The 23,044-nt window shown below is 35.6% G+C and overlaps 2 protein-coding genes across 2 annotated transcripts; one reads left to right on the top strand and one right to left on the bottom strand.

The window, feature by feature from the left end:
• Positions 1-577: 577 nt before the first annotated feature.
• On the top strand, positions 578-7,923 carry LOC147760163 (uncharacterized). The gene is made up of 8 exons (XM_086994065.1): positions 578-664; positions 1,076-1,661; positions 2,173-2,420; positions 2,600-2,778; positions 3,924-5,151; positions 5,341-5,394; positions 6,477-6,511; positions 7,860-7,923. The coding sequence occupies exons 1-8, from the start codon at positions 578-580 to the stop codon at positions 7,921-7,923; spliced, it is 2,481 nt and encodes an 826-aa protein (XP_086850191.1).
• Positions 7,924-18,645: 10,722 nt separating this feature from the next.
• LOC106169231 (uncharacterized) lies at positions 18,646-22,826 on the bottom strand. Its single transcript, XM_086994064.1, has 6 exons — positions 22,591-22,826; positions 21,462-21,619; positions 20,859-21,056; positions 19,681-20,310; positions 19,090-19,224; positions 18,646-18,860 (listed from the first exon to the last, which is right to left on the bottom strand). Exons 1-6 carry the CDS (start codon positions 22,824-22,826, stop codon positions 18,646-18,648), a joined length of 1,572 nt encoding a protein of 523 aa, XP_086850190.1.
• Positions 22,827-23,044: the final 218 nt, after the last annotated feature.

Here is a 23,044-nt window from a genome sequence, read left to right as displayed (position 1 = left end):
AAATTTCCAGAGTACAAGGTAATTGTCTTTTTTTTCTGGAAGTTATATATTTGTGTGTGTGTGGAACTCCCTCGGTCATGAAGTAGAATTGTAATCAATTGTTTTAAATGCCCTTGTTGTTTATAGAAGATAAATAAACATTGGTAATTTTACCGTTATGTAATGTTGCCTCAAAATTGACAAAAAATCTGTTTTGTGCACCGCCATCACAAACATTATGCAAAGAAAAATGTGTTACTAATTATTTTTTAACTTACAATAATGATTTATAAGACACATTTTGACATACAGCTCAAATTAGGACGCCAGCTCTATTTGATTATCATTTTGTTATTGAATTTATTTTATTTTGGGCTAAATTGAATTTTTTTCTCATCCCTGCATTTTCAAAGTGTGAACCTGAGCTGTGAAGCTTATACTTGTTGCACATTTAAATACATTATTACCGGTAGCCTTTTTTGTGCAATATAATTTTCTGCTTATTTTTCTAAACTTGTCTTTCCAAATTTTACCATAGATTGAGGTTGATTCCAAGAATGCTCGCAGAAATCAATCCACAAAACTGAGAAATGATATAATGAATGGAAAGGACGTTGTCGCCGAAAAGCGTATATACGTCTACCTTCCAGATGAAACAGAGCATACAAACCATCCAGTTGGAAAGGTTAGGTCAAATCTGAGTGTTTATCATTAGAAGATATACTATAACACGGTATTGTTTTTTTTTTTTTTCAAATCTACAGTTGACAACAGACGGCTAATTGAATAATTTGATTGAAGTAGTATAATAAGCATTTTTGTACCACTACTGGCGCTTCAAACAATTGGACAATTGCACTTGTATTTTGCATAAAGGCTTGCATGTATTTTCCTACGGATCGAATGATTAAGGATATTAAGAAAAACAGCAATCAGTTCATCTTCCATTGGTAGTTGCATAAAATACAGCTATTAGCAATATCTATTTTGGCGGTGGCGTCAGTAATACAAACATTTATTATTTATTTATTAATATTTTAGGACGCTGGCTTTGAGACGTCACATAGAAATATATGTCAAGGGTTATCCCTTTCAGCTGGATGGAGATCAGCGACCAGATACATCGAATAGGAGGTTTTATCCATCTATCGCAGACATCCGAGGCCACATGTATCGTGCGCTCATAAAACTTCGATTTTCCAAGATAGATCAGGAGAACTTTCGAAGAATCCTGGAATCCTGGAAAGACGACAATACTGATGACAGCTTCTTTTTTCGCCCCCACAAAAAAAGGTTAGACATCGATTTCGAGACCGCAAACATCACAGATGACACTTTCACCGACGACATAACTATCAACCAGAAGACTTCGGAAGAAAGACTTCTGTTCGTTCACCAAACAAAATGGCAAAAAAGACTTTTATCGACTTACGGGAATGAACTATTCTTATTGGATGCCACGTACCGTGTGACAAAATATTCTTTGCCATTGTTCTTCTTAGTTGTGCGTACCAATGTAGACTACCAGGTAGTTGCGTCATTTGTGATACAGGACGAAACCACAGAAGCTATTTCAGAAGCTCTAGCTATGGTCAAGTCTTGGAATCCTATTTGGCAGCCCAAAAACGCCATGACAGACAACTGCGACGAGGAAATAAAGGCAATCGAATCCGTGCCTCCAGGTACGTTTTTTTTTTCTCGACTTGTTTTGTTTCATTAATTTAGCTTGCCTATAACATCTCTGTTGATTCATATGTGGGGCAAATAATGCTGGCAAGGAAAATTACCAGAAAAGAGAAAACGAGGGAGGCCGGAAAAAATATATACGCTATCAAGGAGGATATGCAAGATTTGGGAGTGGGGGAGGCAATGCGTGGGACCGGTTTTAAAGGAAAGGAAGTCCGCTAGGAACCGTATTCCGTTTCCCTTAAGATTTTACTCCAACTACCCTAACCTGTACTAATCACATAGGACTCCGGACTTCTATACCAAGGACAACCGTCCCCGTCACAACGGTGTGGGTGGAGACGTTAAACCGCTGCGGTGACCCCTCAGAACAGGGTCGAATGATAAAGACGAAGAAAGAATATTACATTTGTATTGATTCAATTATTACGCATTATAACATTATCTTTTTTTAACTGTCGTGACAAATTTGATGAATTTAATTAAATAAGCATTTTTCATTTTCAGGATGTAGCGTGCTGCTTTGTGATTTCCATCGTGAACAAGCGTGGCTAAGGTGGCTTAGAAAATCATCAAACGGCATGTCTGAAAAAAGAGCAGAGATCTTAGCCCGATTCAGGAAAATTGCACAAGCTCTAACCGAAGTCGAATACCACGCTGCAGTTGCAGACCTTAAGAGAAGTCTTGTCTGGCAGGACGACAAGAGCAAGAAGCTAAGGCAATGGTTTGAAGGAACCTGGCTTAGGGTTCATAAGGTGAACAGAAATAGGGAAGGACTGCAGGCAACGCACAGTTTGAACTGTTTTGTAATTTCACAGATGCCAAAGATATCAGGATACAAATTTTAATGAATTTGAGCTCTCAAAATTTCTACACAATGCACGCATTTAAGCAATTCTGTGTTTATAATAAAGTAAAATGTTACTTTTTACAGAGATGGGTAAAGGCTTTCCGTGCACACAGACTGCTTTCCTTTGTTAACACAAACAACGGTGTAGAAAGGCAGAATAGGACATTCAAATATAATTATCTTAGGCAGTGCAACCGTAACAGCCTCAGCACCATGGTGAAGGTCCTTGTTGAACGTTTTCTGCCAGACAGATACAAAGAAGGGTGAGCTTATTTATAAGACTGTAATTTTAAAGATCACTCTGTACTTTAAATGAGACTATGCCGCTTTAAAACAACTTTTACAGGGATGTGATCCAATGTATTGTGACGTATTGAATTACAATTTGATATAACAGGGCTACTGGGAAGATCGTATGAAACTAATTAAGAGATGTTGTCAAAACTGAAAGTAAGGTGATTGTACAGAATCTCACCAAGCTGAGTGTATATTTAAGGTCAGAATGGAGAAAAGGGTTGAAAGTAACATGGAGGACTCTTCTCACCCAGCATTTGCCACTTTTTAACCTTTTGACCTTGCAGCATTAGACTCTAAACTTTCGAACGCCTTTTAAACAATTTTTATCCCAGTGCAGTTTTACAAACCCAATTTTTTTATTTATCTCTGGCATTAATTTTACTCATCATACTCCAAGGGAAATGATTTGTGATTTTTATAATTGGCCCAAAAAATTCTTATATATCTCATTATAGAGGATCAGAGAGGCGATACCACCTGGTATTGTACCACCAGCTGGCTCTAACGAAAAAGTCCTATAGGATCCTATAGGACTTTTTCCAAAAGGGGAGTAAGCACATTCATAAGGAAAAGCAAAAATAGCGACACCACTTCCAGTGTTCTGCTTGATAAGGTCTTCAAAATGCAGTAAACAAAAGTTCTCAATTTTGTTGAAAATTACCATTTAAAACAAAATCGTGGGTAAAAATAGGTTTATTCCAAATTTGTAATGTGGGGTTCATGTCGAAAAGTGGGTCAAAGGTCAATTCGAAGGTCACATGTATTTTGAATTGCTGAATCAATGTTCTAAACTGTACCAAATAACAACGTTCACCCTCTTAACTACCAAAATTTTTCCCGGCCCTTCAGCCGGCCCCAACTCCCAATATTTTTAATGTAAATCATTTTGATATGTTATAACATTATGATTTTCATACTGTATAATAGAATGTGCAAAAGCTACTGATAAGTACAGTAAGTTGCATATAAAACTGTTAATCAAAAGTTTTCAAAGAGATTCACTAGGTCCAATGTATGATTCTGCATTATTTACTTGTCTTAAAAATATGTCAATTTTTACTTCTGACTTATATAAATGTACATGTAATCAAAGATATAATTCATTTTTCAGATACATAAAAAAGAACAATACCTATGCCGGATATTATAGGAAGTATGATGCCACAGTTCCGTCTTATCTACAGAATCGCCCAGAGTTTTTTACTAAACATTGTATGAGAAGAATAGCCAGTGCATCCTATCTTGAGGACAGGGAAGAAGCCATTTTTGTGGTTGGTCCTGCCAGGTATCAAATACAAAGTGAGACCAAACGTGGATATTGGCACACTTTCACTTTTGGATCTGGAGAGGTTGCACCATCTTGTACTTGCCAGGACTGGCAATTAAATGGCTTGCCATGCAAGCATTTGTTTGGTATATTATGTTTTAAAGGTGTGAGCTGGGACCAGCTACCAGCCAACTACAGGAACTCCCCGTTTTTTACTATAGATGAAGAGGTCCTGTTTAAATCGATGAAGATCACACCAAATAACACAGATCCCGGTAACTATGAAGTGCATGTAAATGTGCCATCTTCTAATTCACCAGAAATCCCAACACCAATATTCCCCAAACAAACAGAACTTTCTAAGTGCCATGATCTTTTAGCACAAATTAAGTCAAAAACCTATTTAGTTACAGATGGTGAAGCCATCCGCCACACAAATGAAAAGTTGATAACAATCCTTCAGAAGTTACAGGAGTCAATTTCAAATGAAAGTGGGGTTGATTTACGGCCTAGTCCTGCCAAAAAGCGACGACTGCAACTCAAGAAAAAGCCAGGCACAAAATCTGAAGCCAAAGAATGTGTTCAATCACATTTACCTATTACACCAGGGAAAAGATGCGTACAGTCAGGAAGAGTCGGGCATAAAGCAGAGATGATGAAAAGACAAAATGGGATAAACTTAGCTCTTTCAGGAGACACAGCTGACTGCCATGTTGTCCAAGAGGAACAAGTGTTGGACAACTTCAACTGTCAGGAGCCAATTGTGTTAACCTCCAGTGCCATGCTTTCTAGCAGAAAAGCTCCAAAAGCTACATCATCTAATATGCCTACCAGCCCTGTTGTCCAATCCAACCACAGAAGCACCGACAAATCCAATATTGTTCACTCTACCAAATCCAATATTGTAACTCCCTCTTCCATGAAGAACACCATCTTTGAGGAAAGTATCAAACACTCTGTCATTTACAAAGACTCCAACATGGAGTCAACCAACAGAACACTCGGAAAATATAAATCCCATCCCATCACATACGATAGCAGTTCATCTATAAATGGGATGCTTACTGATGAAGTAAGTAAACAGTTTTGTTGCACAGGTAAAATAAAAGAATCTTATGAATATCTAATGTTAAAACATAGACTTAAATAATGCCTTGCAGAATTTGCCTTGTTTCTAATAGTACATACATACTCACATGTATTTCTCTTTCTGCTGTTTGATTTATTTAAAATGAGATATATAACATGCTTTATGTTTTAGGTAATTGACAGTTATCTCGATCTTATCAGTGGCAGAAGTGCCAATGGTAAGAAGGTAAGAGTTCTAACAAAGTACAGGTACAATATAAGATGACAAAATTAAATGTCACATGCGAAATCACCAATGACATTTGGCTAAAATTAATAAATATAAAATAATCATACAAGTAATAATAACAACCATCATTGTTATTATTATTGTGAAAAAAATAATTTTTATTAAGGAAAAAAAAACTTCTTATTTTTACCAGAAAACGGATTTTTCTGTTTTCCCTTACATACCAATGGTAAATAAATCCATTTCGATATTCAGAGTTAGTCCAGATTTTTTAAAGCTTGTCTCTTAAGACATTATTACAAAGGCTAATCATCTATGGAGGTCGCGTAATTCGATGAAAAGCACAGATTCCAGATTAATTGCGATAAATAACATTTTAGTGGAAAAATAGAGTTTATTATATTTCTGTGATTGATTAAAATCTATTTATTATTAAGCATAAATCTCATACAAAGAGTAGTTATCTCTTTAAGCTCTGAATGTTACATTAAAATTGTAAAAAAGAATGTGTTGTATATATCAGTCTTTGTATATCATAGCATCATGCATGATAAGATGATAATATAATATTATGAATTTTACAGCTGCCAAGATGTTTCCCCTCATTAAAATGATTCTTTTAACAGGTATTCCATATGAGCCTTCATATAATGTCAAGAATTATATATGACGGAGACATGAATTACTTTTCTAAGGTTAGCCATATGCAATTTGTTCAAATGTGATTGCACTGTCTCTTATGGTTGGTGTTGTAATCTAAAACTCAAATAATGTGATGAAAACATTGGATTTTATTTTAGCCACCTTTAAATTTACTAGAACTTTTGGAAATTCATTAATACATAAATAAAAGTTTATTAAAAGTTAACCTTCTGTATTTATGTTAAAAAAGAACATTATTCTCAATACTTTTTTAATTTCCATAGAAATATAGGTATGGTGGCATGCCGTTAGTAATTATTTCCTATCCAAAATTGTAATTAATAGATTAATTTGAATTAAATTTCACTTGCTTCTATTTTAATTTTTTTCTTTGTTTGTGATATAGAAAGTCCTCCAAGTATATGATGTGATTGTAGGAGTGTGTATCAGAAGAGGACACTACTCTGTCTTGGTAAATATTCAACCCGGTATCCGAATAATTCCCCCCCCAGGACAATTTCCCCCTGACGATTCCCCCCCCCCCCCCACAACCCAAAGAATGTATATTTATATAGAAATATAAAGTAAAGAGTATAAAGTTCAAATCTTTTCATCCGTTTTCTGAATATTTCTTAGTGTGATGATGCAACTCAAGGATATATAATATTAATGGAATTAAACAAGTTATTTTCATGGAGTACAAGTACATAAATTTTCGAGGCAAAAGTATAGAACATTTTATTAAAAATATTTTATTAAAAGTATATCTCCAGGTAAAGGAGGGGTATTCTTACTCATCAAGGTAACCCTTTGATGAATTAACTGTTACTTTTAATTGCTTTATTACCCCCCCCCCCCTTGATTGAATAAATCTTGAATCAAGGTGCATCTCCAGGGGGAGGTTGGGTATATACTGATATTCTCGCTTATCCATGTATCCCTTTGACTTTTTGTCAGTTTCAATTGCTTGACCACTACCCACCATCCACCACACTAAAATATTCATAAAATATCTGTTTACCCGTTCATCTGTTTTGCCCACCTTTACCTGAAGGATAGGTGGTTATACTTCAATTATATATTTAATAAATCTTCCTGTACTTGTACTCAATGAAAAGGGAATTCATTATAAATTTTTGAGAAGGAATCGTCCGAGGAGAATTGTCCTGGGGGGTGGGGGGGAATTGTCTGGGGGGGGGGTGGATTGTCCTAGAATCATTCAACCCTTACATGGGACTCTCTTAGATTGAAATTTTGGATTAAGGTTGTTTTTACAAATATAGGCAGCTTATATCTGCGATAAATGTAACTCTGCTATAAGAAATGCTTGACATTAGGCAATTACAAATCTATATAATATCTAATTATCATGTTTTACCAAAAAATGTATTTGTGTATTAAAATAAGTCAAAAGACATGATTTGGAGAATTTTAGTCCTCTGTATTAGATCCGTCACTTGAGTATTTCTCCATACCAACATCAATTGTTGTATTTTGTGAAATTTTGTAGACATATTTTAATGACTGGAGCTTTTTTTCACTTGTGTCTATAGTATTATGAAAGAAAGGAAGGTGCCAGTAAATTCACGTTTTTTAATTCACTGGGAGAGACAAGACAGGAAAAAGAAGTCGTCACAAGAAACTGGGGGTAGTTGAATATTAATGGTCTAATATTAATTCAGTCTCGTCATGTAAAAAAATGATTATATGTATGTTGTTTAGTATTAATAATAAATTATGTTAATTATGTGTGCAAGGTTTAGACAATTCAATATTATGCTTGGTTAAGAGGTATATTTTTTCTTGTAATGTATTTTCAGCAACTTCTCAAGAATAAAAGACATCATGTGTCAGTATGTGACCATTGACCACGACAAACAATAAGATGGATACACTTGTGGTCTTTGGTGCATACATGTGAGTTAAGTTACCTAGGAAGCATACATTTTAATATAAGTTCTAAACTTGTACACCTATGAAGAGTTCCCAAGTGAAACATTTATAGGGCAAAAAATAATTAATTTTATTACTTAACTCCCCAGCAAGGTTAGGCACTATTCAATGTAACCAGACCATGTTAATATACGCTGAGCAAAAATATAAACACCTCATGTGAATTTTTAAACAATTTATGGACAGCGCAGACAGTAATCTGTTATGTTTTGAACAACAAAATTAACTTTGTATAGACATATTTGTGTATATACATAAAATATTGTGGGATTTTCCTTTCTTTTTTCTTAGTATATTAATAATAATTTTGTTATCATTATTAATTTTTATTCAGGCAGTGGAGCACCTATTGAAATATGGCCTAAGCAAAACCCCAAGGATCTCCCAGCCGGACTTTTTAGCACTCAGAATAAATGTAGCCACACTGATTTTAAGAAATATTGGTATGATTATGGAATTTTACTTTGTTAAAATAATACTAATAATGAGAATTATGATATTAATTTACTAGTAAGAGTTGGATGTTACATATAAAATAGTAAAAATTTAATTCTAAGAAAGACGTAATGGGCATCAATATATTTTATTTATTTTAAAGACATGAATTACTATCTAAATTTATGGATTTAGTTGGCAAATTCATTAAATTGCTTAAAAGTTTGACAAAGCCCAAAGAAAGCCTTTAAGTATCTCACAGTTTTTGATACTTAAAATTCCTGGACTCTTTCGAAATAGAAGGGGTCACGTTTTCCTGTCTGTTTGGAAATGTCACCATGTCACCTATGGTTTGATGATTAATACTAATAACTAACAATATCTTTTTCTTGATTTTCAGTAGTTGCAGACAAGAGACAATTCAAAGTCATGCCTGTTGGGCAGAAGATTAAATTAACTTTTGAATAGTGCAACACTTGCGACAGTTTTGTTATGTACAGACACAGATTGGTTAATTTTCTGATGTTATGCAGTTTTCTTTTGTGAAGTAACATTGTTAACATATTGACATTTTCAAGGTGTAGCTTTGAACTTCCATAGGCCTGAAGGCCTCTGCAGGACACATTTTCTAAAAATCCATGCTACTTTTATTATATTAAAAATTGATGGTCATGATACTGTTAAGCATTATGTAATATTGCATCAAAAGTGAAGAAAACCCTATTTTGGGCACTGCCACAATAGTGACCATTAAAGAAAAACCATGTCCTTTACATTTCTCAAACTTACAGAAAAGTAACATAGGACTAAACAGCTACAGCTTCAATTTTAAAACCAAGCTTATTGGTTATTTGTTGTGGAAGTTATACAGTTTTTTCTTTCTTTTTTTGCGAAATTAGATTTTTGACATATTGGCATTTTCACTGTGGGACTTAGAACTCCAACAGGCATAAATTCGAATGATAGTTATATTTTATAAGTTGGTGTTGATTATGCTGTTAATCATTATGTAATATTGCATCAAAATTGTCAAAAAACCTACTACGTGCACTGCCACCACAAATGTTATTAAAGAAAAACTGTGTTACTTAGTATTTTGTAACTTACAAGAATGGATTGACATGCAGGTCAAATTGGGAAAACATCTTGATTGGGTTATTATCATTTATTCATTTTGGAAAAACATCTTGATTGGGTTATTTTTTTTCTTGAATGTATGAAATTTTCATTTTCTATTTCCGCCATTTTCAGATAATGAACTTGAACTTTTATGGGCCTGAAGCCTTATGTTAGTTACACATTTGACTTATATTCATTCTACCTGTTTTGTACAATTGAAACATGATATTGACAATTATAATATATTTTGCTTCAGAATTGACAGTTAGCTATTTTGTGCATCATTTTTTATCATATATCATTTTATTTATTTCCACCCAAGACAACAAATAATTTAGAGAGTTTCCCCCATCTCGTAAGAGATTATCAGAGGTTAGTCATCTGTGAAGGTCAAGCAATTATTCCATATTATTATACATATATATATATATAGGATCTAGTAAGCATGTGTACATAAGCAAAAATGGAGATTTATTTAAACTCCCTTATATAAACTACATCTTTTTCTTTCTTTCTTTTTTTTTCAAACTACTTTTTCTGTGGGTGACATGGTTCTGCTAAAAGTACAGTAAGGTTTGTGTGAATAAATATATTTCAAGTGTTTTGGTACTACAGTTTTGTACTTTTTGCTATTATTTAGTTACCAATGACATTGCTTAAAAGCGAGCATGCATGTGCAAAACTCTCTACCCAATCTTTCAAAGGTTTAAGCTCGGTGGATTATATATGTACAGCACTTAAAACAGTACACAGTGAACAATTATTCACTTATAAAACTTCAAGTTACAGGCTCTTAATATGAATAATTAATTATGTAGCTTTAATATGTTTACTTGCATATTACATTTTTGCTTTCTTCTTCTTATTTTCATTACTTTTAATTTGATTCAAATTTACTTCAGAATCATTTTAATTATCATTTATTAGTTGAATTAAAGGGGCAATATATAGATCATGATATACCATCCAACGCAAAGGTGTGCAAACAGCAGTTTTATCAAACATAAATCAATCGAGTCCCTGATTTTGATTAAACAAATTTAGTCCTAAGAGACTGCTAGGTAGCTAAGACTAAAATGAGACAAAAGTGCATGTACATTTTAAAAGTAGTAAATTTAGTATCTGAGCATACCACTATATATTTGCTTTGAACATTTGTCTTGGTAAGAATGGATCATATTATTATGATGTGGATTGCTTTGCCCTTTAACATATGTTGGAATGAATAAAATTAATTAACTGCATGCACAAGTATGTAGGTGTAGTGCCACCTCAGGACGATGAGCTCCCCCCCTCCTTCCTCTGTTGCCAATTTGAAAGTCAAAATCCTGAAACATGTTATCTTTACAACACATTTATAAATGTATGGACCCTCCAGGCCCAAGGTCTCATAAACATAAATTGTGGCAGTGCCACAGCTATGTGAATTTGGTTTTAAATTATCTTTTAAATACTATAAAAAATAATTTAATATTATAAAGCATTAAATCCTAATCATAGTTCCTTTTTTTCAAGATAATTTTGACACATACTAGAATCGTTCCTATTTGTCTGTGATCAAGTACATACACACAAAGTGCTTAACATTAGTAATTTTATTCACTTATATATATAAATCTATGCTAAAATGTCTCAGAAATTTAAATATTAATCGAAAGGGAAACATGAATAATAAATTAATATATAAAATATTACTGATAACGAGAAAATCCTTAAGTTAGATATGTAAAACATAAAGTGCTGATATTTATATATATACTACATGTATTATTTATACTTATGGGCCAAATTTAGAACAAAACCAAATACATTATTTTGCACTTTAATGAATGCAAAAGATTAAGGTGATTAAGTTGCTAGTTTTCCAGTTTCATGCAATCTATGCCAGAAAGTCTTTTTTAACAGTGCTTATAAAACAATTATTATATTTTTCTTCATCTCACTTGCCAAATACCACCCAGGCCCAGAAGTTCACTGGCCCGATTCCGATTCTAAAAAAAAAAAAGATAAATAAATAAATAAATAAACAACAACAATAATAATAATAATAATAAATAAACAAATGAATAAATTATAGTAATACATATGTAAATAAATAAATAAAAACACTTAAACTTATTGAGGTTAAACGGGCTAAATATTACAAATCAAAAACATGGGATTTTGAAAAGGTTATTATAAATAAAGGCAACATTCTGTCTGAACATTTATAAAACATTTATTTAAAAATAATCAATTGAAAATGCTTGTAAATAATAACAAACCTGCTACCTCTAACGCTGCTGCTTCAACATATTTGTGATTGTTACGGTTTACATATACTATCTCTTAAAACGACATACGTCAACATTTTGTGAGTGTGAATACAGCGCACCAAGTGGTATGAAAAATAACTAGTTTTCACACGAAGCCCTCTATTGGCAAAATCCCCTACCCCTATACGACTTCCGCTCCAGCCAATGGCGGCGCAGTTTGTGTTGGAAGCGATATTGAAGAGGAGATGTGTAACACACAGCCATGCCCTGGTAAGCATATAACTACTGCAGCCTCATAGATCGCATGGAAATTATCAAACTGTTGCAGTGATAAATGATAAATCCTCTTTATATTATGATTTTACTCAGTATAATATAACAATGAAATAAAAACCTCAATACATGTAGTGGTGAAAAGATAAGGTAATTTAGAGTGATAACCGTAACAATGATATAGTTAAGAAAGAAAATCTAAAAAGGTTAAAAAATGAAAAAAACTAGAAGAAACTATGACTACCTGGTAACTAACATACACAGCTTAATTAAAAAAAAAAAAACTTCGCAAAACCCTTCTACCGCAAGCGTGTTCTTTCTTTGTATTTTTTTTTTTACTTATTGTTTACTTTTTCCATCCGTAAATACAAAAATACAAAGAAAGAAAGCAACACTTACAGGGGTCTTAAGTTTCCCGCCACATTTGTCTGGCCACATGTAAGTCCCCTTCGTTGTATCCTTTCCCACTACCACGTATGATCCTAGGTAACGTTGTGCAGCACCCCCTGTTATAGAAAGAAATATTTCAAACATTCTTTTAGGAAATATGCATTTTGAATTTAGGGCAATTCAGGGTTTGACACGATCTTGTGTCAGACATAAGTAAAAAATTAACATTTATGTATTGTAAATCGATTTTAACATACTTTCATCGTGCAGCTGTTGTATTATGGTGGTCATTCCTTCCTCATTTTCTACTAATTTTCTCCACTCTCCCCACACAGTTATTTTTTACCATCTTCTTTATTAGTTGTCGTTATTTCTCTTCGATAGTACAAAATACCCTCTTCAAGCTGCAAAAGGAGACCATGTGCAAACTTTACCTCATGCAATGTGTACAATATATTTAATATCAAACAACAGATATACGGGCTTATTGCAGCTTTAATAAAATGTTCTTTATCTTTAACAGAACATAGTATTGGTAGATGGAATACATAAAACTACTTTATAATGATTAACAGTAGCTCTTCTTATGCTACGTTTAGCATTAGTTAAGGTGCCTGCTTGATAACTTCCAATTCGTAGATATGTATCTTCGAACAGCTCCTATGTCCATCGTGACTTCAGGCAAAAGATAACGGCGTGCTCGGGGGTAAATATACACGTGCTCGATGACATGTTTTCAGTTACAATTATTTGCCTATGCCATTTCGGTTAAGGGTATTTTTGCTGTGATATTACCATCAATCTACTGCGTTATAAAAGTTTTCATTTTCACCATACCTTTGGTAAAATCGACTTTCCCATTATCAACATTCGTTCCGTTGTCAGTGTGAGTTTAAAGAAAAATGTGATGGTTTTATTACGAAAAATTGTAAAATTGCACTGGTAACGAAACAAATATATTATAATAATAATTTAGGAGGTATAGGGCTCGAACACGAAACACAAGGGCAACATTTACTTTACTTACATTGGTCATTAGTGCCTGACGCTGTTCCACTTGTCCATGAGGTCGCTGTGCCAACCACCCAGAAATTCATCGGCTTAATAGTTTAAGCTTATTTTTTTACCTATAGCCACGCATAACATACAACTAGAAGACAGAAATACATTATATTCTCATTTATTATCGGACTTCCGGACTCTCTGTTTCGCCATAGCTGTATCGGAAAGTAGGGTCCGGTATAACAGAGAGTCCGGGGTTCACTCTATATTAAGATTACTTAGGGTCCGGAGCGACCCTGTATTTCAAAGCAGACAGTCAGATTCAGAAATCAGAGGTCCTCCTCCGGACCCCTGGTTTCTGAATCTGACAGTCCCGGACTCTGTATCACACAAGACTCTCAGTTCCGTCACACCGGCGGAACAGGCGGGTCAGGACTAAAACCATGTGTACCGCCATCGCCTACGCTGGTGGTACAATGTACAATAACTTTTTAGGAAAAAACAATTGTTCGTGGATATATTTCGTATTGGAATTTACACCTTTTAATGTGTGGCCCACAGATACTTTTTGTTTGTTTTCTCATGCGGATATTTAAACCTGTTGCTCTCTTATTATGGCTCTAACAAATTTTTTATACCGTTTTCTCTTTCGGTTGTCATTTAAGACATAGTAGGAATGCACTACATGAGACAATAGGGCCGATCGCTCCCTGTCCAATGAACAGCATTCACCACAACGTTGCGACCAGGGCATCATTCATGACGAAGTACTTGTTCATCTTCATATTTGTTCACATTGTTGCCCTCCTTTGTGATGACTATAAGAGAAACACTTATTTATATTAAATTCAATCCACGAATTCATTAAATACTGATGAATAAGTAAGTCGCAAAATGTAAGAATCTTCCTTAATGCATTTAATCACTTCCATGTCATCATCATTAACAAAAGTAAAATACACTGTTCATATAACAATAATCATCTGTTCAAATATCGACCAACAATCATAAGATTGATAAACCAAATGTATTTATAATTATAACACTTCACGCATTTAATATTTTTAAAATACACAATATGCAATATGTTATTAAAATGCAAAAGTATTGTAAAGTAATTAAAATACAGCATGCTAATAATAATGATCATGGTTAACACACAATAAAATGCTCATTATATATCAAAGTACATAGTAATTTTTAAAAAATCATAATATTTGTCAGGACTTAAGTGTCATGTTAATTCCACGCATCTCGCACACTCTCAATAATAATAATGATACATAGATTAGTGTCTGAAATCATTGAAGTAACAATAAGGAAGAATGAATCATAAAGTCACTAAAATGTTGTTATAGTACACACACTTCTTATACTAAAAGTTCACTCGCAAAGATCAATGCACTATGTTAATTATAGACACATGTAGCAAATCAAGTCAAATTCAGTTTGGATTAAAATTAATCTGCATCGTGATCAAATGGATCGAACTGAATATAGAAAAGTGCATTAGCATGTTTAATGCACAAAATTGCATAATATTCGCTCTTTAGTAATTTTCTGTGTTTAAAAAACTGTGAAAAGTAACAATGGGATAACTCGTTCCAAAATAACATTTTTATTTATCATAATGTTTATACTTGTCAAGCCATGCCAATGATTTAGAGTAGTCTGCAGGTACAAGAACTTAAATGAAATTGTCAGAATTATTATAGTTATTACCTCACTTTGTAATATGAATGAATCTGTGGTTCTAAAAAAAGTTCTTTCGGCCCTTGATTTTGTTGTGAAATTTTATAATCACTACGGTAAAGTAAGCACTATATCGTTTACGTATACTTCTTTTAAAGGGATAATAACTCTTCGTTTCGGTCAAAAAATGAATTTTCCTGGAGCAAACAACAATTTTCCCATACTTACCAATGGTTAATGAATCCATTTTTACATTCAAAGTTAGTCCCTGGTTTTTTTCTAAAAAGTTTGGTTTTTTGTTAAAATCTCTTAAGAGATTTTAACAGATTATAGCCATCAATGGAGGTCACGTGGTCTAAAGACAAGCTCAGATATCAGAATAATATCTATAACTGCCGTTTTTTGATAAAACAGAATATAATATATTTCTATGAGTTATTCACAATGTTTTTATTGTGAAATATAGATCTCATACGAAGAGTTATTATCCCTTTAAGTAAAGCCACTACTAATGCCAATTGCCTTGCCTTAATACATAGATCAACTTTAATCATGAGCAATAATCTCTAAATTCAAAATAATATTTGAGATTAATCATCTGTAGAAAATATTTCGTTTGCTGGAATAGCATCTTCATTACAAGTATAAATTTGCTCTTGTCTCTCTCTGCTGTTTGAGTCACTTTCATAAGCTCAAATAATCACTAACATTATTGGCAAAAACATAAAGAAAAAATCGTTGAAAAAGCTGAAGAACATTGATTCCGTACTTAAATAAATCATCGGTTTCATGTTGAAGATATGCATGGTGAATAGAAATACTGCAACAAACCAAAATTACTGGAATGTAGCTGTGCTATCTTAGTGTTGTTTTGACAACTTGCCACTTGGGTGGGAAATAAAAAATCCATCTTAGTTCAAACTGCAATAACAAAAAAAAAATTTTTTTGAATAACACATTAATTACAGGCACTTAAATAGGTCGTTGTTTTAGGGCATTACTGGTTATGTATAAATATGTCATATTGCTTTATAACAAATATGTCACTTATGTAAACTTAAAGAAACTGATTCATCAAAACATCTCGTCTGTATGTTCCACGTAATGTAATGCCTTCCGTTATGACGTGGCGTAAACCACTAAGCGTGCTGATGCTGACACAACATAACAGTGAGAATTCATAGAATCACCATTTCAAAAGGTCAATGCTCTTGGTTTTTCCAGTGTATACTGCTTTAACTTCGCCTCTTTTAGAAAAAAAAGATAGGAAAAAAATAGAATAGATAAGAATACAGCAAACCGGTTTGCGTTTAAGGTTCAGTTTAAGCTGTATGACTGTTTTGTCCAAACTATACATATGACCTTTGTGTACTTTTTTACAATGTGTGAGTGCAATATCTTTTTATTTACCAGTGTTTTGATTATCGAACTCCCATCGAAGAGATAGACTGTGAGAGTGTTTCCTTTATAATTTCTACGTTTTTTTTTCGTCTGCCTTGTAACGTCTTATTGATATGATAATCTCTTTTTAATGCATCTGAAATATTTTCATCAGGGGATATAATGTTACAGCTTTAAGATCTAAATATGGCGTGAGAAATATCAGTATGCTAAATAAAGAAATACATAACGATTTGTTAAATGCTGCGAGGATGTAAGAAACAAGTGGCTCGTTCTGTTGTTTCATGATCAGCATCTACCATCATGTTGGGTCCTTTCGACAATTTCGACCCCAACGGAGATTTGAAAATCTGGCAACGCTGTGGTACCTTGGCAGGGTGCCCCGTTCATAGCGCCTTGCCCTCGTCTTTCACGGACCTTTTGCGGTAACTATAGGCAGTCGGCTCACGCGATTCACATCTGACAAGCTCGGTCCCCAGGACCAGTGATAATAAGAAATGAAGATGGTCTATCCCCGAACAAGGATGTTACGGAACAAAACAACATCGTCCACATTCGTTGTTTGGATCAGGGAAAGGAGATGGAATGGTTGCCGTCAACATTTATACCAGTTGTATGACGTCAACATTTATACCAGTTGTATGACGTCAACATTTATACCAGTTGTATGACGTCACTTCCAGGCCCAGCTTCTCTATAAGACCATCTGAAATAGAGACAGTGCTAGGGTGGAGATACCTTTATGGAAAACATCCAGGCAGAACTTGCAGAACATCATCTCTGTTTGTTTCCCTACTGTACAGTTACTACTACCATTGGTTGGTAGACACATTTTCAACGTACTATGCTGGCCCCAGAGGAGCAGTACTATGTGTTGAGCATACACGGACGGAAATTGTTTCACAAAATAAACATATGCTATAAAAATAACTAATTAATGTTAATTATATATGAAATATATATTTGTTTCCACATTAAAGAATTATATTCGCAGTATTCTAGCTAACTTATATATTCATACATATTAGAGCAGTATTCATGATGTGTAGGCCATGGTCGTATTTAGACGGACGGATGGAGTATCATTACACAAAACAATTGTGGTTTTAATAAAAAAAATCAATCGATAATTAAATAATTGTGTATTTTTTTATTAAGGATAGCTTACCAAATGTATTGTAATATTAACTTACCTACACAGCAAATCAACAAACAATTTCTAGATTGTTCTTTAGGTCCAGTGCATTGCTCCCCGCCATTTGCGGGACTAGGCTTCTTGCAGGAACGTGAGCGTGTGACTTGACACGTGACCTTGTTGCATGGCGACCACTCTGACCACATGGTCCACCCCCCGCGAACTGCTGAAACAAACAATCTGTTTTAAAAATTCATTTCGGGGAAACAGTCCCCCGAGAAGTGAAATACGTAAACGGTAATTATATTGAATATTCGTGAAATAATTAAAAAATGTTATTTTTCTGTTTGAATCGGTAAGTATTATGGCCTACTGTCTCCAAACAATTGTATTAGTCTTTTTATTAATTCAAATATTAGAATATTTTAATATATAAGAGATTATTGCTGAACACGTACAATCTAATAATATTAAATGTCTCAATATTATAGGTGCATTCTTATATGTAATGAAAGAGAAGATAAAAGCTACGCTTCACACGTACCTGGACACGGCTGTGTATTGCACTCTTCTTCTTGTGTGTTTTTGCCAGTACAGTTCTTCCCGCCGTTAGATGGCGCAGGGTTGTTACAGTCCCGAACACGTGACCGGCGACCACCCCCGCAGGTGGCGCTGCAATCAGACCACGTGCAGCACCAGCTCCCCCACTGTCCGTCCACTGAAATTTAAGATTCGCCATCGTCAGCATAGCATCATTGTCACTTTAAAATCTCCCGTTTCCTTTTCACAGAAAAATTGAGAACATATATAAACCACCACTTACTCTTATAATACGTTGCTTCACCATTAAATTTTAACCCTGTTTTCCAATAAGACCCTGATTTATGACTGATGGTCTTTATCATACTATAGCTGAAGTGAGGCCAATTATTAAATGTTTTTTCTTCCATACTACAGTATGAGGACATAAATGTATTGAATGCAAGCAAAGATACCAGGACACTGTTTTTCGATGCATTCCCTGAATTCCGCGGCGGGTCCTGGGCAGGGTCGTCCCTTGCCCTGTATGGGAGGATCCCCGCAGATCCTGCTGCGCACCTGTACTCCCTCTCCACACGTCTTAGTGCACGGTCCGTACACTGACCACGACGTCCAGCCGCCGTCCACTGGGGAGAAGACAACACCAGTGTTAACAATGGAAAATTTTATTTTTATGAAAACATCTTTTTATGATTTATGTCAACATCTTATTGAATTCATGTTCATGTTCAAAGCATCGACTTCTGTATTAGAATTAGAGCAAAGGCAACTTATATTAATGAACCCTCACCTACCTGGACACCCGCCCACTTCCATGGACACCCCTCTCACCTACCAGGACACCCCCTCACCTACCTGGACAAGGCTCGTGACTACACGACTGCACGGCAATGTTGGGCTCACAGGTGCTGCAGCAGTTGTCCCGCATCCGGACTTTGACCCCGCCCCCACATCTGACGTCACACGCCGACCAGGAACCCCACTGACACGCTGAAACAATACGCCGCTCTATGTCAGATACTTTAGCAGTATATTACTTAAAGTGAAAACCTTTAAAGTAAAAACGTTTAAATTGAAAACTTATTCAATTCAATATTCAATTAATGTTTGAGTCCTAGAGAAGGGGGTCAGGTTAAACATCATTTTCTGTATATGATACCACTCCTTAATCACAATTTAGTTGCATTTATATATAAGTGTTTTTTCTTTTTTACCTTTACAGAGATTGTTACTGAATCTTTCAAGTGACGTTTTTCAAACGGCCAATTACCGTTCGGCAATCTTTATATGATTAACTGTTTTCCTAGTATTGGGAAAACGGTAAAATCTGGAATTGAAATTCTGGTTGAACTCAAACTGTGGATCACTTGCTTAAAATTAATTTACATTTAATTTAATTTGATTCAAACAATAGAAGAAAATGAGAAAAAATTATGACCTTATTACCTGGAAGTGTGGAGTCTTGCCATGGTGGTGTACTTGTGGTTGGTGTGGTAGTTGTAGTTGGTGTTGTAGTACTTGTTGGTGTAGTTGTAGTTGTTGTTGTTGATGTTGTTGTTGTCAGTGTTGTAGTTGTCGGTGTAGTCGTAGTTGTTGGTGTGGTAGTTGTTGGTGTAGTCGTAGTTGTCGGTGTGGTAGTTGTTGGTGTAGTCGTAGTTGTCTGTGTAGTAGTTGTTGGTGTAGTCGTAGTTGTTGGTGTAGTCGTTGTTGTCAACGTGGTTGTTGTTGGTGTAGTCGTAGTTGTCGGTGTAGTCGTAGTTGTCGGTGTAGTAGTTGTTGGTGTAGTCGTAGTTGTCGGTGTAGTTGTAGTTGTCGGTGTAGTAGTTGTTGGTGTAGTCGTAGTTGTCGGTGTAGTAGTTGTTGGTGTAGTCGTAGTTGTTGGTGTAGTTGTAGTTGTCGGTGTAGTAGTTGTTGGTGTAGTTGTAGTTGTCGGTGTGGAAGTTGTTGGTGTAGTCGTAGTTGTTGGTGTAGTCGTAGTTGTCGGTGTAGTAGTTGTCGGTGTCGTAGTCGTTGTTGGTGTAGTGGTTGTCGAGGTAGTCGTAGTGGTTTTTGGATCGGTCCGCATTATCAGAGATTCTGTCAAAACAGAAAGGAGAAATAACCAGTTAAAGGCAATTACAACACGTGACGAAAATCATAAATGTTAAATAATAACTCACACTGTTTTCCATACACGTTTACAATGAAATGTGCACGGCGACGTCGACGTCAGCCGAAGATGCTCGCTATAATATACAGTTACACAGTGTCTGTACAAAAATGGTAAAAGGTAAATACCTTTTAGAAAGATAAACGCATTTTTCGACCTTTGAGGAAATTCAGAGACGATTTTATATCATAATTACAAATAAGACAATGAAGAACCTATTTATCAGTACCCCCTACCCCCGCCTTATTGCCCAGCACGCTATCCCTCCTTCCGCTCTACTTCCCACTGCCCTCACATTTCTTCCCGCACTTTGCCCACTACCTACCCCCACCACCTATTGCCCTGTCACTGCCTAGTAGCCCCTCCGTCACTGCCCAATATCATACCCCCGCCACTGCCCAGCACCCTACTCCCAAGACCTACTGCCTAGATCCACCCCCACCCCCCGCCGCCACGTCAATACCCAGTAACCTACCGTTACAAAAGCGGAGCCCAATATCCTCCACCAGATCTGTCAATCTCTCCACCAGCTGGGCGTGGAATATGTTGCTGCTCCGCCCCTGTGCAATGACCAGCAATTCCGTGTAATTGACACCAGGCCCCGCCCCCACCGCCAGCGTGACCACTCCCTCCGCTTTCAGGTTGTCGGCTGCTTCTTTGAGTGTCAAATTGCCTTGATAAAAAACAGATGTTTTATGAACGATCCAGTTTAGGTGACATCTAAATCATATTAGTATAGTTTCTTATAGATACAAAAAACAACAAGATAAGACGATCTTGTTACTTCCAAATCCCTAAGAATGTCAACGCATAACGCTCAATCTATTTCAATGGCCAAATATTAAAACTGAAGAGTACCGCAACACTTTGTTCCATTTTCCTTAACTAGCTTTTAGGTGCCTGTCTTTATTTTAATCTTATTTTTTTCTTTAAATTGTTATTTGAATTTACATATTTGTTCCAAATTAACCTTTTGGATGCTGTGATATAAAATAAACTTATCATTATTATTATTATTATTATATACTGTTAGAGCTTGACGCCCAAAACACCTGGAACGTCCCCGAGCATTCATTACCTGCGTTCGCCATTCCGTCAGTTAACACCATGGTTATAGCGAACGCCTTGTCCCCCTTGTAGAGCCTGCTGCCGGGAGATTGGCGCAGTAGACGCCGGCACTGCTCCATGGCGTCCGGGATGTTGGTTCTACCTCTCAAGTACGGGATTGTGCCAATTCTGTAGTAAAAATAACCTTGGATGAATCTTTAACTGAAGAACAAACATGAATAAAGTTTTGTTTTACAGCATTGCTTTGCTATAGCATGAAATTCTAAAAAAAGTGCCAAAAGAGAACTTTTAATCTGTTTGAAATGTACACGAAGCACGATTTAAAAATACGTTCACAATTTCCTGGAAATATTTCAAATATATAAAGCATAATTTTTCTATATAATAAGCACATATTTATTATATACACTGTTCTGTGATAAAAATAAGATACAAGATATACTAGTACTGACTAGGTGGCTCCCCCACTTATCTTGTATGAGCTTTTATATAGTACATCACGTTTACTTCACGGACAGCAAGTGGTGTGTGTCTGGCATCACATTATGTCATATGACAGCGTGAAATCCTAGATAAGTTACGCAACTGTGGCCATATACAGTCCATTTGGAGCGTTTTATGGTTCTTTTTTTTTAGTGGAATACTAATATTTTTTCTCGTCATGTATGTATGCATGCCATATAATACACTGCCAGCCTCTCGCAATATATGCCTAACAGTGGGGGGGGGGGGGGGGAGGGGGGGTCAATGGGGTCCTGAGTCATATGTAGGTTTAGTCACTGTATTTTCTCACACAAACTATATCGGTAGGGTGGATCCAGGGTCATTTGAAGGAGTGCTCCGCAGATGCGAAGCCGACGTACCCTCCCCCCCTTCCTCCTTGGCGTGGGGCCTGGGGCCTGCTAAAGGGCCCCGAAAATGTTTGGTATGTTAGAGGACGAACGGTACCATTTGGTACGGTTTCGAAGTATGATTCAGCTAGTCAAAAGTCTAATTTCTAGAGGGGACAATTGGTGTGATTTTTTTCAGAAATCGAAGGGGGGACTGACCCCCACCTCCCCCCTAAATCCGCCACTGATCGGTATGGACGTTGATTACTTCCGTTTTATATTGTAGCAACCTCGGGTAGAAAAACTTACTTATACCACACCTCCCCATCAGTCTGGGTGGGACTGAAGTCCAGATGGACGCTCACGTCTGTGGAGAAGACCACAATGGCGTAGTTAGAGATCACCTTCTCCGGCATCTGACGGATGTATCCGACCACGTTGTTCAGGAAATGGATCTCATCTTTGTAGCCTGACTCCGTCAGACTCTCTGAGGAATCCACGGCCATACACAGGTCTATGTAACAACCTGGGGACGAAGAGTTCATAATGGTTATAGAATATGTAACGCCCTGGGGACGAAGAGGTTATAGTAGTAATTTAATACCGGTACTCTCAAAATTACGTTTATCAACATTTCTTAAAAATGAGTTTAAATAAATTACATAAAATTCAGCCAGTGAGTTTTTTCGTAAAAAAAGGCTGGGATTAAAGCCAATTTTTATAACTTTTAAACTTTCGGAAAAATCGCAACCTCTCTTTCTCT

The sequence above is a fragment of the Lingula anatina genome, chromosome 8 (genome assembly GCF_051362555.1).
Source record: "Lingula anatina isolate TDL-2025a chromosome 8, LinAna3.0, whole genome shotgun sequence".
In the NCBI taxonomy this organism is placed as follows: domain Eukaryota; kingdom Metazoa; phylum Brachiopoda; class Lingulata; order Lingulida; family Lingulidae; genus Lingula; species Lingula anatina.
Note: the sequence above shows the minus strand (reverse complement) of the source record. Positions and strands in the feature narration are given on the sequence as shown.